Source organism: Budorcas taxicolor, chromosome 12, assembly GCF_023091745.1.
Source record: "Budorcas taxicolor isolate Tak-1 chromosome 12, Takin1.1, whole genome shotgun sequence".
NCBI lineage: Eukaryota > Metazoa > Chordata > Mammalia > Artiodactyla > Bovidae > Budorcas > Budorcas taxicolor.
In genome coordinates this window covers 48,456,073-48,471,576 of record NC_068921.1, presented here as the reverse complement: position 1 = coordinate 48,471,576, position 15,504 = coordinate 48,456,073, and the positions used below count along the sequence as shown (strand labels likewise).

At 40.8% G+C, this 15,504-nt stretch overlaps 1 protein-coding gene across 1 annotated transcript in view; it reads left to right on the top strand.

Annotated features, from left to right (window-relative positions):
• Positions 1-13,576, top strand: part of KLF12 (KLF transcription factor 12) — a 411,252-nt gene extending 397,676 nt beyond the window's left edge. Inside the window, exon 8 of the mRNA XM_052650108.1 lies at positions 12,279-13,576. Within this exon, the coding sequence (XP_052506068.1) occupies positions 12,279-12,460 (182 nt within the window). The 3' untranslated portion in view covers positions 12,461-13,576. The remainder of the gene's footprint in view (positions 1-12,278) is intronic.
• The last annotated feature ends 1,928 nt before the right edge of the window (positions 13,577-15,504 follow it).

Genomic DNA, 15,504 nt, shown 5'->3' with positions numbered 1-15,504 from the left:
TTTTCATTATACCTATCTGCGGCAGGTTTGCTAATAACCTACCAGTCTCTCCCAGCGGGGCCACACTCCATGCAGGTCTAGCCAGTGGCCCCTACCTGTTTAGAGTTGGTCATTAAGTATTAAGATAGCAGGGGATGTTAAATGGCCAGTTTTTTAAATTTCTGTTTATTTATTTATGGCTGCACTGGGTCTTCGTTGCTAACACGTGCTTTCTCTAGTTGCAGTGCTTAGGCTTCTCATCGTGGTAGCTTCTCGTTGCGGAGCATGGGCTCTAGAGCACCCAGGCTCCGTAGTTGTGGGGCACAGGCTTAGTTGCCCCACAGCATGCAGAATCCTCCTGTACCAGGGATCGAACCCATGTCCTATGCGTTGGCACATGGATTCTTAACTACTGTACCACTAGGGAAGTCCTGAAATGGTCTATTTTTAAAGTTTTTCATCATTAATGTGAACTCGTCTTGTTTTTTGGCCAAGCTTCACAGCTTGCAGGATCTTAGTTCCCTGACCAAGGATTGAAACCCAGGCCCCCTGCAGTGGAAGTATGGCGTTCTAACCACAGGACCACCAGGGAATTTCCAGTCTTTCTTTAGTGTCAGCTAAAGTTTCTGAAGTTGTTAGAAAGCGCGTGGGAAAACAAGGACCAGCAGCATTAATAATTAAATGAAAAGAGCAACTCTTGAGTGATTGCTCTGCACATAGCTCTCTGAATATTAATGGGTGCAGCTTAAAGATGAAGACAGCAAGGGGTTTGAAATCTGGTAGTGGAGCCATATCTGCAGAGATCTGGATCAGTAACATAAATATTATAAAAATATTTGCTTGTTTTCATGTACGAAGGAGTTATTTTAATCTGTTCTACAGAGTTACTACTTATAAACACATTGAAAATAGAATCTGTTGCTGCTTCCACTTTTTCCCCATCTGTTTGCCATGAGGTGATGGGATCGGATACCATGATCTTGATGCTTAGTCACTCAGTGGTGTCCAACTCCTGCAACCCCATGGACTGTAGCCCACCAGGCTCCTCGGTCCATAGGATTTCCCAGGCAAGAATACTAGAGTGGGTTGCCATTTTCTCTTCCCGGCGTATCTTCCCGACCCAGGGATCGAAACCACGTCTCCTGCATTGCAAGCAGATTCTTTACCACTGAGCCACCATGCCATGATTTTAGTTTTTTAATGTTGAGTTTTAAGCCAGCTTTTTCACTCTCCTTTTCCACCCTCATCAAGAGGCTCTTCAGTTCCTTTCCACTTTCTGAAATTAGAGTGGTGTTAGGGAACATTTGATGGGAAAGCCCTGAGCGAGCTTGTTGCAGGTTGCTGTAGCAGCAGTGAAGGGGTCTTTGGTCCCAACTGCAAGGCTGCGGCAACCATCACCGACCCATGGGAACCTGCAGGAAAGGGCCAGCTCTAAAAAGGAAGCTGAAAAATCAGATCAGTTTGGAAGTATTTACTTATTTTCATTTATGAAGGAGTTCTTTTATTTTTTTAATTTAAATTTATTTCATTTAATTGGAGGCTAATTACTTTACAATATTGTATTGGTTTTGCCATACATCAACATGAATCCACCACTGTTCTAGAAAAGTTACTACCTAGAAACACAGTGAACCTAAGATTTACAGTTGTCTGAATATAAGTATGAATGCTGTTCACATTTGTTTCAATTTTGATTTTAAAGTGTTACCTTATTTAAAAACTAAAGTCATCTTTTTCATACATTTAGAAAAGTAAAGACTTCTAAGACAGTCTATCAATTATTACCCAGTTGAATAAGCTGCTTGCTAAGTGAGTTTGTTTTTTGTTTTTGTTAGCACACAGATCATCAGTGACAATGAAAAGTTAAAATGCTGTGGGATCTTATCACCATGCTCCCCATTTTCCTTCCTCTGCTTTTGGGTTTATTTTGTCCATTCAGCTATCAAAACTGTGTTGTAAGGAATGGGATAATAATATCCCCAGTCCTTGTTCCTTCTCATGTCCTGCTGAGTATCTAGATTATGCCTCCTGGCTTAATTTTGCTGAATGATAAAATTAACTACTACTAATAGAAAATGTGTGGCTTTAGTGGAACTATTAAGGAACTGTATTTTTGTAGAAAATATAGTTACCATTAAAGAGTTTATTAAAATATTATTTATGTATAAGGCTTAAGATAAATTCAGTAAAAGCCCTTCATCACTAAGAATAAAAAGAATTATAAAGTAAATACATTGCTTAAAGATTAAAATAATTGATGCTCATTTGAAAAAAAAATAGACTCAATCACAGATGTTGCTAATTTTAACATCACATATCATGTTACTAAATTTTAAAAATTAAAAAAAATCAGATATTTATTTGTAGACTAGACCTTTAAATGACACTTAACTACAAATAAAGTCTCCTGTTATTTTCCCTTTCAAAAATATATAGTCTAGGGACTTCCTTGATGGTCCAGTGATTCGGAATCCACCTTGCAACACGGTGGGCACAGATTTAGTCCGTGGTCAGGGAACTAAGATCTCACAGGCTGAGGGGCAATTAAGCCCACTTGCTACAAACTACAGAGCCTGTGCACTACCACTCAGATCTTTCACGGCCACATAAATAAGTAAATATTTAAAAAACGAACAAAATATATATTCTACTTAATTGGAATGGGAAAGGGTTGTAGAAGGGGTAAAGTGCAATCAGTAAGCTCTTTGTTTCACAAAGTGGATTGCTCTTCTATTGACTCTTATATGTTAGACTTCAAGAGAACAGGAGGCATTTGAATTCAAGCTGTTTCATTCATTTGATCAACAAGCATCTGTTTGCACAAAGCAGAATAGTATAGAAAAGGCACCCTCAATACTGCACTACTGAGCGTGATGGACAGGCGGGAAACCTGTTGTTACTATGGGATGGGGTGTGAGGAGGGTTTAATTATAGGCGTGCCCAGGGTGCCAAGGAGTGGCGTGATCACACTGTTTCAGAAAGTTTTCCTTACAATACAGACAATAAACTGGAGGGAGCAAGACACAAGACAGGGAAATAGACCAGTAGAAGTCAGTACTCATGAAAGGTTGTGCATGCATGCTCAGTCGTGTCTAACTCTTTGCAGCCCCTTCAGAGGATCTTCCTGATCCAGGGATTGAACCCATGGCTCCTGAGGATGCTGGATTGCAGGCAGATTCTTTACTACTGAGCCATCTGGGAAGCCCACTGAAAGGTGGGGAGACTCTAAAAAGAGGCAGACCATCTTCGTGGAGATAAACGAGAGGGCGTTTTGAAGGCAGAACTGGCAGATATAATGATAATCAGGTTGGGACAGGTAGAGAATAACAGATAGGAAAGAGTCCAAGAAATCTCTCCAGCTGGAGAGATGTATGACCTGATACCTAAGGAGGTAGGGTTGTCTTGTTTCCAGATACTAAAACAGAAGGAGGAACAGGCCTTGTCTAAGTGGTAGATGCAGAATAACTCCTTGGTCACGTGGAAGTTGCTTTCTAGCTGCCAAGTGAAAATGTCGTCTCCCCTGCCATGGTGCATGGGAGAGAGACTGAGATGTAACACTTGGGAATCTTTGCCTTAGAAGTTATGGGAGCAGCTATGGGTACCAAAGGTGAGGTGAGGAGTCAAAGCCTGAATCTCAGTGAACATTTATGTGACAGGTAAAGGAAGGTGTCTGAGAAGAAGCTGAGGAAAAGACAGCCAGGAACAGGAAGATCAATACTCTTACTACCTGGAAATACGAGCTTCCCAGGTGGTGCTAGTGGTAAAGAACCCGCCTGCCAATGCAGGAGACATAAGAGACATGGGTTCGATCCCTGGGTTGGGAAGATCCCCTGGAGGAGGTCCTGGCATACTCACTCTACTATTCTCGCCTGGAGAATCCCATGGATAGAAGAGCTTGACTGGCTATGATCCAAAGGATTGCAAAGGGTCAGACAGACATAGCACCTGGAAATATAAACTTAAAACAGCCAAATAAAGAATTACCCTTAGACCTTGAACTTTTGCTTTCACTGAAGTATATGTTTATTACAGGATATTTTTTACTTCCCTTGTATTTTATTTCTAGGTGCAGGGGGCTAGGCTCTTGTGGTTTAACATATTGTCTCTCCTCTCAGTAGTAATTCATATTCCCTCAGTCTGCGTGGCCAGGTCTGACTGGATATTCTGGTTTATGACAGCAGCGATTTAAGGTTGAGAAGGATTATAGGGAAATGGTTAAGACTGTGACCTTGGGTGTCAGATCCTGGGTTCAAATGCCACCTCCACCTGCCACATGCTAACTCTGGGTGAAGGGAGGTTGCTTATAGCAACTTCATGAGGAAGTTAAGAGTCAACATTAAATAAGTTCAGATCCATACAGCTCTTAGGACCAAGTGGGATATGTGAAAAATACTATCTACTATAGCAAAGATTATACTTATCAAAGAAATTCATTATAGAATTGTATGGAAAAGAAAGAAGAGGCCCACTTGTTTACACATAATAAAACAGAAAGTCAATTAATTCAGTCCAGACAGTTCTTGGGGAGGATGCTAAAATACTAATCATTTGTCTGAATTGACAAGACCAAATGAATCAAACAAATATAGAATAGTTTGGTCTGCTTGGCCTATGAAGAAGTTTTATACTTATAATATTAGGAAAAATCAGTATCAGGATTGGCATCCATTTACCTGCAAATCTTAATTCCTTCCTGAAAACTAACAAATGGCTTTTATTTTTAGCTTCATGTTATTTTTATTTCTTGGCAGAAACAGAAAAACCTTGAATTTCATAACTGTAGAATTCAGTATCCTTTACTGAGCACCTCTCATTTGCTGGGCACATGGCATGTATATTTCTAAGTTTCACAACTGGAAGAATATTCCCACTTTATAGACCAGCAGGGTGGGGTTGGGTGGGGATGGAGTTTCACAAAGCTTCACTCTCTAGCCTGAGATCCAGTCATAGATTGACGACTGAGCCTTATTGGACCATGCATTCCGCTTGACCATGCATTCCGAGTGTTAGTCACTCAGTCATGTCCAACTCTTTGTGATCCCATGGACTGTAGCACGCCAGGTTCCTCTGTCCATGGAATTTTCCGGCAAGAATACTGCAGTGGGTAGCCATTCCCTTCTTCGGGGTATCTTCCTGACCCAGGGATCAAACCCGGGTCTCCTGCATTGCAGGCAGATTCTTTACCATCTGATCCACGAGAGAAGCCCGTGCATTTAAAGCCCGTGCTATTTTCTGCCTCTTTGACACCAGCAAGAAGGCAGGCTGCCTCGTCTACCCCTGGACAAGTCAAGGGCCTGTAATCTCAGCTCTAGGTTTCTGTTTCATTTTCAAAGTCCCTGATTTCCTTCCAGATCTAAGATTCTGTGAACTCTTGTGAACTAATGTGACAGAAACCAGAAGACAAGATAGGAATCTTGATTCTGGTGTTTTTTCCCCTCATATGCAAATACCATTCCTCAAGTGAAACCGATTGTCACAGCAAGTATGTTGAGCCTTGAGTGTAATGAAGCTCATTTGTCAGTGTCTGGGGCCCCCTGACTTTATAAAAGTTAAAGAGGGACACATTTTAGAAATGCACTTCAGCACTGAAGAAAATGCCTATGTTTCCTGTTGGAGAAGGTGGTTTGTTTTGTTTTTCGGTTGCTTGAGAAAATAATAGAGAAAAGCTGATGTGAGGACATGGGCGTTTTGTTTGAGCTTTGCAAACTGCACATTCCTTTTCTGGTGTTGCTCACACGTCATTTTAATATGAAAAGGCACCTGTCTTTTGTCTCAGGACACAGTTACCTTTCAGCATTTCAGATGGTGAAATGGGAGGTACCCGAAAGAGTTATTTTTGTTTTATGGGTTTTGGGAATCCATTCAATACCTGGTGTTTTCTTTAGACTTTATTATGCCTTCTGCTGGGTAAATGTCATGGAAATGCATTGAGTGACTCTTAAGCCTTTTCTTTAACCAGAATTGAAAGAGACAGCAGTTCTCATAATAAGTCAGTTTGTTGACTGTTCCAAGAAAAAAAAACCCTGATGAGAGTTCTCATTTTCCCAGGATACTTAATTAGAATATTATTTAAATAATCCTTGTGAATATACATGTATAAACACACACACACAGAGGCCATCATGGATATAAAATTGTATTAACTTGAACCGCCAATGTGGAATTAAGAGTGTTTTCAAACAGAAATTATCAGACCCTCTTTTTTGGTATGTTCTCTTTTTAAGCTTTTCAGGACCCTTTAAAGAAATTAGAGGGCTTGTTATTAGTTTTGGTTAACATTTTCCTTTTTCAGAGATTTTCATAGTTTAGATCAGTTTTTACAAAGAACTGAAAGAGGACAGGTTATGCTGAAAAATGGTCAAAAGGTAGAAATGGCTTATGGATTGGTCATGGGACCTAAGAGACCTTCACTTCAGAATCGAAAGCCTAAAATAATAACTGCACCCCAGGGTAAGCGTAGTGTTACCCATCTTGTTTCTTTGATTTTTCTTACACATTAGCAACTTGATGTCTGGACTTAAAAAAAAAAATCACTAAGACTTATTTATGAAGGCATATAACACACTATTTCCTATCATTTTATTACTCCATAGGATTAATACAGGCAATAAAAATCAAAGGTGATCTGATGGTGGAAGCAAAACTTCTGATTATTTTGAAAAAATATTTAAATACATTTTCAAAGACTTTGCCCCTGAGGATTTTAAGTGTATCTGTGGGTTAGACCACAAAAAAAAAAAAAAAAAAAAAGATGGGTATGCTATTTTATTTTTAGCCTATTTCTAGGAAAAACAGTTTTGAATGACACATTTGCAGAATTCTGATTCAGATGAGTTTAAGGACAATTCACCGTTCCTGAAGAAATTGCTAGAAAGTCTGTTCACCGTCACCACCATCCAGACTGCTGCAGAGCAGCTGTGCGTCAGAGAAGCACAGATCCTGGGAGATCGATGTCCAACTCCCATTATTGTCCACATCAACGCTTTCCATAGGAAACTGTTCATGGAAAATTCATCTCTACTTCTGTCCCCACCACATTAGAGTGAGTTCTATTTTCTGGTAAGATTTGAAGGAAAGAAGGGCAGATGGCTGAAGGATTCTCTCCATTATATCTTTTCAGGACTCATTTATACATATTACAGTATATCTTACAAACTTATTATCATCTTAATTAGTTTTTACTCACATTGTGAAGTTAGTTTCTCTTACTATAATTTATTTATAAGATTGTACCCCTTAAATTGCTTCAACGCACAAGCATACACTATAACATGCAGTTTCAATACAAAGTCGTAGTGCCTATGCATCGTTTTTGTATCCATTTTTAAAACTTAACTAGTCCTGAGAGAGCATTGATAGATCTTTATTTTTTTATGAAATGCTGAGCACGCAGCAGATACGACAGAAACCTAGGTCAGTCTTGAGCAAGGAGCAGAAGCCTGCTCTCTACCTGGTCCAAGCAGCCAACTTGTTCCCTTCACCCCCAGAGCTCAGCCTCTAGTTGTGAAGAAAGATTTGAAGATTTTATTTTCTTTTTCTCCCCTCTTCTTTTTTCTAAGTATGGAGATAGAATACCCAAACTCTTATTGTATTAATGAGGAAATGGGTATAAGAAATGCTGTACAAGAAATGTTTCTGAATATTAAAAAGAAATTATACATTTTTGTAAGGAAAGTTTCAAGGAAAACTCATCTATTGCTCACATAATTGTTTACTATTTTCTCATACAGGTTCTCCCTGACCCTCCCCACCCCAGATGAGAATATTTACATTATTTTTTTTTATGCATTCATTCACCACTTCATATTCTTCTCAGTGGTAAAGAATCCACCTGCCAATGTAGGAGATGCGGGTTTGATCCCTGGGTCAGGAAGATTCCCTGGGTCAGGAAGATCCCCTGGAGGAAATGGCAGCCCACTCCAGTATTCTTGTCTGAAAATTCCATGGACAGAGGAGCCTGCCAGAATATAGTCTGTGGGGTTACAAAGAGTGGGACATGACACACCTGAGCACGCATGCATTAACCACTTACCCCCTAACAACTTATAAGCTTGTATATTATTTTCATTGGTTTTATTCATGAAGTAGGGTTATATCTGCCTCTTAAATATTTTGGTGGCCTTGTCTTTCATGGTCATTATTGTACCTTATTCCACCTCACAGAATACTTCCCAGATTTTGCAGTAAGTTTCCTCCTCCATATCTGTGGACCCACAGAAATCCTTGCCATAGCTGTTGTTTTCTCTGCTTCTCCTTTAAAATGCCCACCTGAGCAATGATGCCAAACATCCAAGCTCCTGTTTTCTGATCCTTCCTTGCACGTGTCCGTCTTTCCAGACTCAGTAGAATTATCGTTCCTCATCTTGCATGCTGGTCATTGTAGCACAACTCTATTGAAAGATGATGGAGCTGGGTGGGGCTCCATCACTGTCGAGTCAGTGCTGTTTGGTTACCAGCTAAAATATACAGAGATGTTCCTGACCCCACTCATCCTCATAAGGAAGATGTTGTTGTGCTTTTATAATGAGCAGAAGAGATCCTGAAGACTTTTAAAAACCTGATGGAATAGAGAATCACTCATTTCATGACCCAGAACCTTCGGTTTAAAGCAATGGACATGAAATGTCAAGGGTGTTCATTACTGAGAGGACTGTTAGAATTTTAGTCAAGGATCCTGAGTTGAGCGTAAGTGATTATTTTATCACCAAAATATTCCCTCACCTACCCATCCCAGACTAGCAATGTATGTTATATAACCTGATTAAGTTAACATAATCAGAAAGCCTGCCCCAAGCTGAGGTACCCTTCACTTACATCAAAGGTCAGCAAACTTCCTGTAGTAAACCTTTTAGATATTGTAGGTCATACCTTCTTATTGCAATACTCAATTTCACTGTCACTGAAAAACAGCCATAAACAATATGCAAACAAATGAGTGAGACGGTGTTCCAATAAAAACTTAGTCATGGACTCTAAAATTTGAATCTCATATGATTTTCACATGCCATGAAATAGCTCTCTTTGGTGTTTTTTTTTTTTTTTCCAATGATATAAAAGTGTGAAAATTGTTCTTAGCTTGCAAGTCGCACGAAACAGGCCACCAACTGGATTTGGCCTGGGGGCCACAGTTTCCCACACCTCTTATAGATTTTCAAATGGAAAGGTCACAAGTACCATTATTAAACAGTCAAATTGAAAGTAAGAGTATGTATAGTTGCCTAAATTGGGTGTACAAGGAAATTCAGGGAGTCTCCAAGACAACAGACTGTGCCCATGGTGGCCATGCCAGCCTCTAGCATCCTTCTTGCTCTGAAACTGAAGCCTGTCTCCTATTATCTCTCCTTCCTTCCAGGCCCATCCCAGGTCGGGCCCCTTCCTCTCACTTTAACTGCAATGGCAAGATGAGAGTATGGCAGCTTTTCTAACCCTGGTCATATTCATACTGCACTTTCCCAGCAAGATAGAAACACATAGCCTCTCAGCACACAACTGAGTAGTGCTTTTCCTCAATTAAAATCTTGTATTCTTTTTTTCTTAGACCTGTATTCATTGTAGCTGGTTCCATACACAACAAGAGATATCTAGGAGATGCCTGTTGGTGACAAAGACTCAGTGAGCTGAGCTCAGTGCCCCCAAAATGAATGTGCTTTTGAAGATACAATTTTTATCAAGTTCAGCTTAGTAGAACCTATGTTCATGATGTAAACTTCAAAAGCATGCAGTGATGACATATCAGTAAAAGTATTTTAGCAGTTGCCATGGATATATTGTATGTGGATGCATGCTTAGTCATATCCAACTCTTTCCGACCCTCTGGACTGTAGCCCACCAGGCTTCTCTGTCCCTAGGATTTCCTAGGAGGAACCCTGGAGTGGGTTGCCATTTTCTCCTCCAAGGGATCTTGCTGACCCAGGCACCAAACCCACATCTCCTGCATCACAGACAGATTCTGTATCACTGAGCCACTTGGGAAGCCTGAATATACTGTATAGTGGACTGCCAATCTTCTTAAATTATGGGTTTTGCTGACTTAAAAAAAAATTTTCTGTTAATTCTGATCAGTCAATACCTGTCAATGCAGATTTTTGTCTCTAGAGAACATCCAGAATGAGTCAGAAGTGAGGTTTTGGATTAAGCTGGTCATTAGGCATCTACTTGATGGGAGCCCTTTCAGAGTAACCTGGAGCTTTCTGTGTCACAGTTAGTGCACCAGTATTTCCAGAGTTAACTGAGCTGTACGATTCATGCGGTTCTGTGAAAGCGCCACTTGATCTCAAAAGGACCTATATAGTGAACATTCATTTAACACCTGAACAAAAACTGCTGAGTCTGGTTCAGTCTAGTTTTCCCATGTAGGCATGACTTGTACATCTCATTCACAGGGCTTAGTAGTTGCCTGTGTACACACCTCGGTGTGAGCATGTCTGTGTTTGTGTTTCAGTTTTATTAATTTATTCAAACACTATTTGACACATACTCTAAGCTCTGAGGATACAGAAATAGATGTGTGATTCTTAATCTCTATGTTCAGAAACTGGTAAAGGGGAAAAGCATCTAGACAAAATCTGTACGATATATTGTGATAGGTGACTTAATAGAAATAGGAGTTGAATAATTGGAAAGTATCTAAGAAGGTAGAATCAGCATTGTCTGAGGATGTAACAAAGTTTCGATGGGAAAAAGAATTTGGAGCATCGTGAAAAACGCTGAATTTTAAACCAAACACATCTATTTACTGGCTTCAGGCAAGTTATTTTACTACATTCATCCTCAGTTTTATCACCTGTAAAATGAATGGATTTAACAAAACTCACTTTGCAACTCTGTATGTGTGTGTGCTTAGTCACTAAAGTCATGTTGGACTCTTGTGATCCTGTGGACTGTAGCCTGCCGGGCTCCTCTGTCCCTGGGGTTCTCCAGGAAAGGATACTGGAGTGGGTTGCCATGCCCTCTTTCAGGGGATTGCAGCTCTGTATCTTGGGGTCTAAAAGTCATGTGGCTCAGTTGTATAAACAATCTGCCTACCAAAGCAGGAGACGCCAGAGACATGGGTTTCAATCCCTGGGTCAGGAAGATCCTCTGGAGAAGGAAATGGCAACCCACTCCAGTATTCTTGCCTGGGAAATCCCATGGACAGAGGAACCTGGTGGGCTATAGTCCATGGGATTGCAAAGAACTGGACGCAACAGAGCACACACACATGTTGGGGCCAGCCAATAGCTCTCTGCTCCCTATCTTAGGCCTTTTCGCCAAACTCCACGTAGGGCCAAGCAGTGTGTGGTTAACTATTGGATGGAGGGGGCAGAAGAGAGATCAGTTTTTGTGGGGTTACCTGGGGACAGGGCTTCCATTCTGAATGAGAGCCAGGAAAAAGCACACCTGGGTCAACTGTTGTCCCTCTCCCCCGGGAAATCATTTGAACAAGGGATAGCATATCTCTTCCCAACAAAGCCTTTGCATATTTTACTGTCTTTACAAGTTGACTGAGGGATGTGGTCAAATTACATACTTCTTCAGACTGTTTTTTGCTGTGGGTTTCAACATTCAGACCAACCTGATGATTCCTCAGGACTTGCCCTAATTCTTAAGTCCCTGAAGAAGATATTTAAACTTCACACTACTAAGATATCTAGGATTCTTTCCCAGGAGACAAACAATTGTTTATTGTTATTTAACCTCTAAGTCATGCCCAACTTTTTGTGACCCGCATGGACAATAGTAGTTTATACATAATATAAATAATAACTTTATAAATAATAAGTACTTAGTACCTAATTTCTGGGGGTGGTAGAGTGCTTTATCTTTTAATGAAATTTTGTGTGACTGATAGAAGGACACTGTACCCTAAAATAGCCTTTCAGTGTCTAAGTGATGCACTTTTGGGAGCAGTATTGCAACAAAACATACAAATCATTACCCTATATAATTCTTTGTGAGTTTCGACCCTTCAGCCACATCAGCCTAGGTAGAGCTCTCTCACATGCCTTTCTAGTCTACCCATGGTGATTATACACCAGAGTTATCAGTCTATGCCTTCTGATAGTTTGACTGCAAAGTAACTTCCCCATAACTGAAGATGCAAGTGTTAAGTAACCGCCCCATTGTCAGAGCAAGAGAGATTACATTGAAACCCCCATCTGTGCGACCCAAAACCTGCTGGCAGGGTGGTTAGGTTTCTTGACAAAGGGCCACCAAATGGAAAATCCCCTGAGAACAGTCGTGTCCCCAGATAATCACATTGGCTAGATTGTTCAGGATAAATGATGGAGCACAGTGTTATGTCCCTTTGTTTCTTCCAGGAGAGAAACCCTACAAGTGTACCTGGGAAGGCTGCACCTGGAAGTTCGCTCGTTCGGATGAACTGACGAGGCATTACCGCAAACACACGGGAGTGAAGCCATTCAAGTGCGCAGACTGTGACCGCAGCTTCTCCCGGTCAGATCACTTGGCACTGCACCGCCGGAGGCATATGCTGGTGTGAGGAAGGCTGCTTGTCCAGCTGAGCGTAAGAGCTGGATCTCTTAGCGGCACCCCATTCAGCAGGGCTGGATCCCCTTCACAGTGTTAACACAAAAGGGCATCACCATCCCACGATGTCTGAAAGCAGAGCAGGAGAAAGAAGTGGTAACACTTCTCCTTTGGGTCTGAAGGTAACCCCCTCGTCACGACTACACAAGAAACGACTTCACGCTGGCCTGGGAGATCAGTGACACAGATGCTGAAGAGACAGGCATTGTTTTCCATGCTGTGTCCTCTGCCATTTCAAGATGTTTGTAGTTTGTACATTTTCTGAGCTGTCAGACGTTTTGTTATTGATACTTTTAAAGGTCATCTACCACAAATTGATGGCTAGAGCAAGACCTTGTAAATTTGGATTATTCTCCCATCATCCCACCCCTGAACCCCTTTTTACAAGTAAGATATTACTAGAACCCACATCCAATCTGTTACCAGCAACCAGCCTGAAAGTAGAAAAGAAGAAACTGTTGGAGAGGTTCCAATACCTGAAAAGAAAGGAGCGCTCAGGCAGCCCTTTTGCAATAGCGATGGTGACCACTAGATATCACTGCGACTTGTCATTATGCCATGCCCTGGAGAAAACCAACATTGATTCTTTTCATCTGTTTGTTGTTGATTGTTTTTGTTTTGTTCTGCTTCTGTTTTGTTCATCTGTTTGAGCAGAGGGGCAGCGACGTTTCAGTTGGAGTCTAGCCCTGGTGTCCTCCCTGGCGTGGACGGGCACAGAGTCGTTCTGTAGTTGAATAGGAAGAGCCTGTCTAAAACAACTACTGCCCCACTTCAAATTGCAGTGTTCTGTCAGCTAGGCATCATCTCTTCCTGCCCCTAGTATTTGATTACAAGGAATCGGGGGAAAAAAAACTTTCTTAGACACACTGGCACCAAGGTAAGAGGTGGGGCAGCCCAGGCAAAGTCAGTGAACATGAAAAAAAATCAGACAAAGCAGAGATGGAAATAATGCACCTCTTGAGGAGAAAAGCAATAACGAATAAAAGGACTTTCCTACAATCACTTCACTGAGGACTCACGTTACCAATTTTCATACTTACTAAAGGGATTGTAAAAACACCCCAGCATTTTAGAGGTCTTGGCTGCATTTACAGCACTGAGGTAATCTTTCTGCTGTTTGTTGTCCTGCTTGGTTGAGTACCACAATTAAAGATTATGCACCCCCTTTTCTTGTTTGAAAACAGTCATTTGGTGACTAGAGAGACCACGAAGGCATAGCTGGGAATTAACTGTTGGGTGAATGGGTCAGTTCTCCTTGGAACTGAGTCAGTGGGAAGGGAATGCTCCCCAAGGAAAGCCTGACATGGTGCTAGTTTCCACCCTTGGAGAGCCAAGGATAAATGACTCTCCAATAGGTTCTTCTCTATAGATTTCATTTTCTAAACTATATTAGGACCCGATACAATGGCATGTGCAGGGATGAACCCACTCATCCTGTGCTGAGGGTGAGAGGAAATTATAGTCCTGTAAACCCCCTTGAGTTATGAGCCTTTTTTGCAACTAGCGAAGTCTGTAGTAAACAAAGCAATACATCACCAATGAGCATTCTTTCAGAAAAATTACCATATTTTTTCCCCCACTAAAAGCTGAATTTTTTCAGCTTTCTGTAGCCAAGGGGCTTGGTAAGGTTTTATTGTCATTGCTGTTATTGTTAAGATTTTTTTATAGCTTAGATATAAGAAGTTGCCAGCATAGACCTTTGCATTATATTTTAATTAATTACAAACACTTGATTTGGGGAATTGCACAAATTAACCTCACCATATTACTCGCTCATTTTTAAAGATTTGAACATTCTGAAATAATTTCTGGTTCTAGAAATATCGTCTTTAGGATTATTTTCTAATTCAGATCATCTTAATTCTGATGAAGCAAAAAACTAGAAACATTGGAACAAGGATAACTTGTGTTGGATGGCTTTAAAAGGAATGTTTTTAATGTTCAAGCAAGAGCATAATGATTTTCAGGTCAAATTCTGTCTTCAAAAATACACGCTCTATATTTTCTGCCAGGTCTGAAAAATTCATCAGGCAGTTTCCCTCCAACAAGGGCTGCAGTTCTATGGATAAATAGCTTCTGTAGCTACACAGTGTACTGCCCACCAAGCACTGGGTTGATGGCTTTTTTTTTTTTCTTTTACACCAACTGGAAAGTTTTACCTGTACTGTAAGCAACTCATGCATCTCATTGCCTGTGACCATTTTGAATAGAAAGACCAGTGTTGGTTACCGGTCAGTGGCAAAGAACACAGAGCATGGTGAACACAGCTGTGAAGCCCTCTACCAGTCCTAGACTTTAGTTGGCAGGAAATAGGTGAATCACTGAGGTGAAGGGAAGACGATTTAATTCTGCTTTCTCTCGTAAGAAGGGCCAGTCCTTTTCTCTGCTGAGAGATCCTGAGAGTGTTACAGGTAGAAACGGTTTTTAGGATTCATAGAACTGAGAGGCAGTAGGAGCTTCCTGAACGACAGCTTGATTTAAATTTAGCACAGAATGAGATGAGCTGCTCCCCTCTAATAGCATAGGAAAAATTAAGGGACGTGAGCTTGTCTGCTTGCCTTCTGAAGGTGGGAAGCCAACTGAGACAGTAAGTTTACTGATAAAACCTGTCAGCATTACGCCATTTCCTCCTTTTGATGTATTGATACTTCTAAGGAGGGAATCCAAGCACAAGTAGTGAATGAGTTGCTGATCTAGTCCCAGACTGAAACTTACCTGAGGCTTGTCTGGAAACAAGTTTGTCTTGAAACAATTATAACAAATAATCCTTGGTGAATTTTCTACAAGTGTTTCCCCATAGAAAGGAAGGTGGTTTGGAAGAGTAGGAATTACATTTTTAAGTAAGAATATCTTCAGGCATGGAAAAGCCTCCTGCATCTCATCTGATGTCTGTTCTAGCCTCTTTTAAAAAGCACAGTAGATGATTAACAGCAGAAAAGGAGTCAAATCCAAAGAATTTCTCAGTTGTACCCTAACTGGATGCATTCTTTGGTGTTA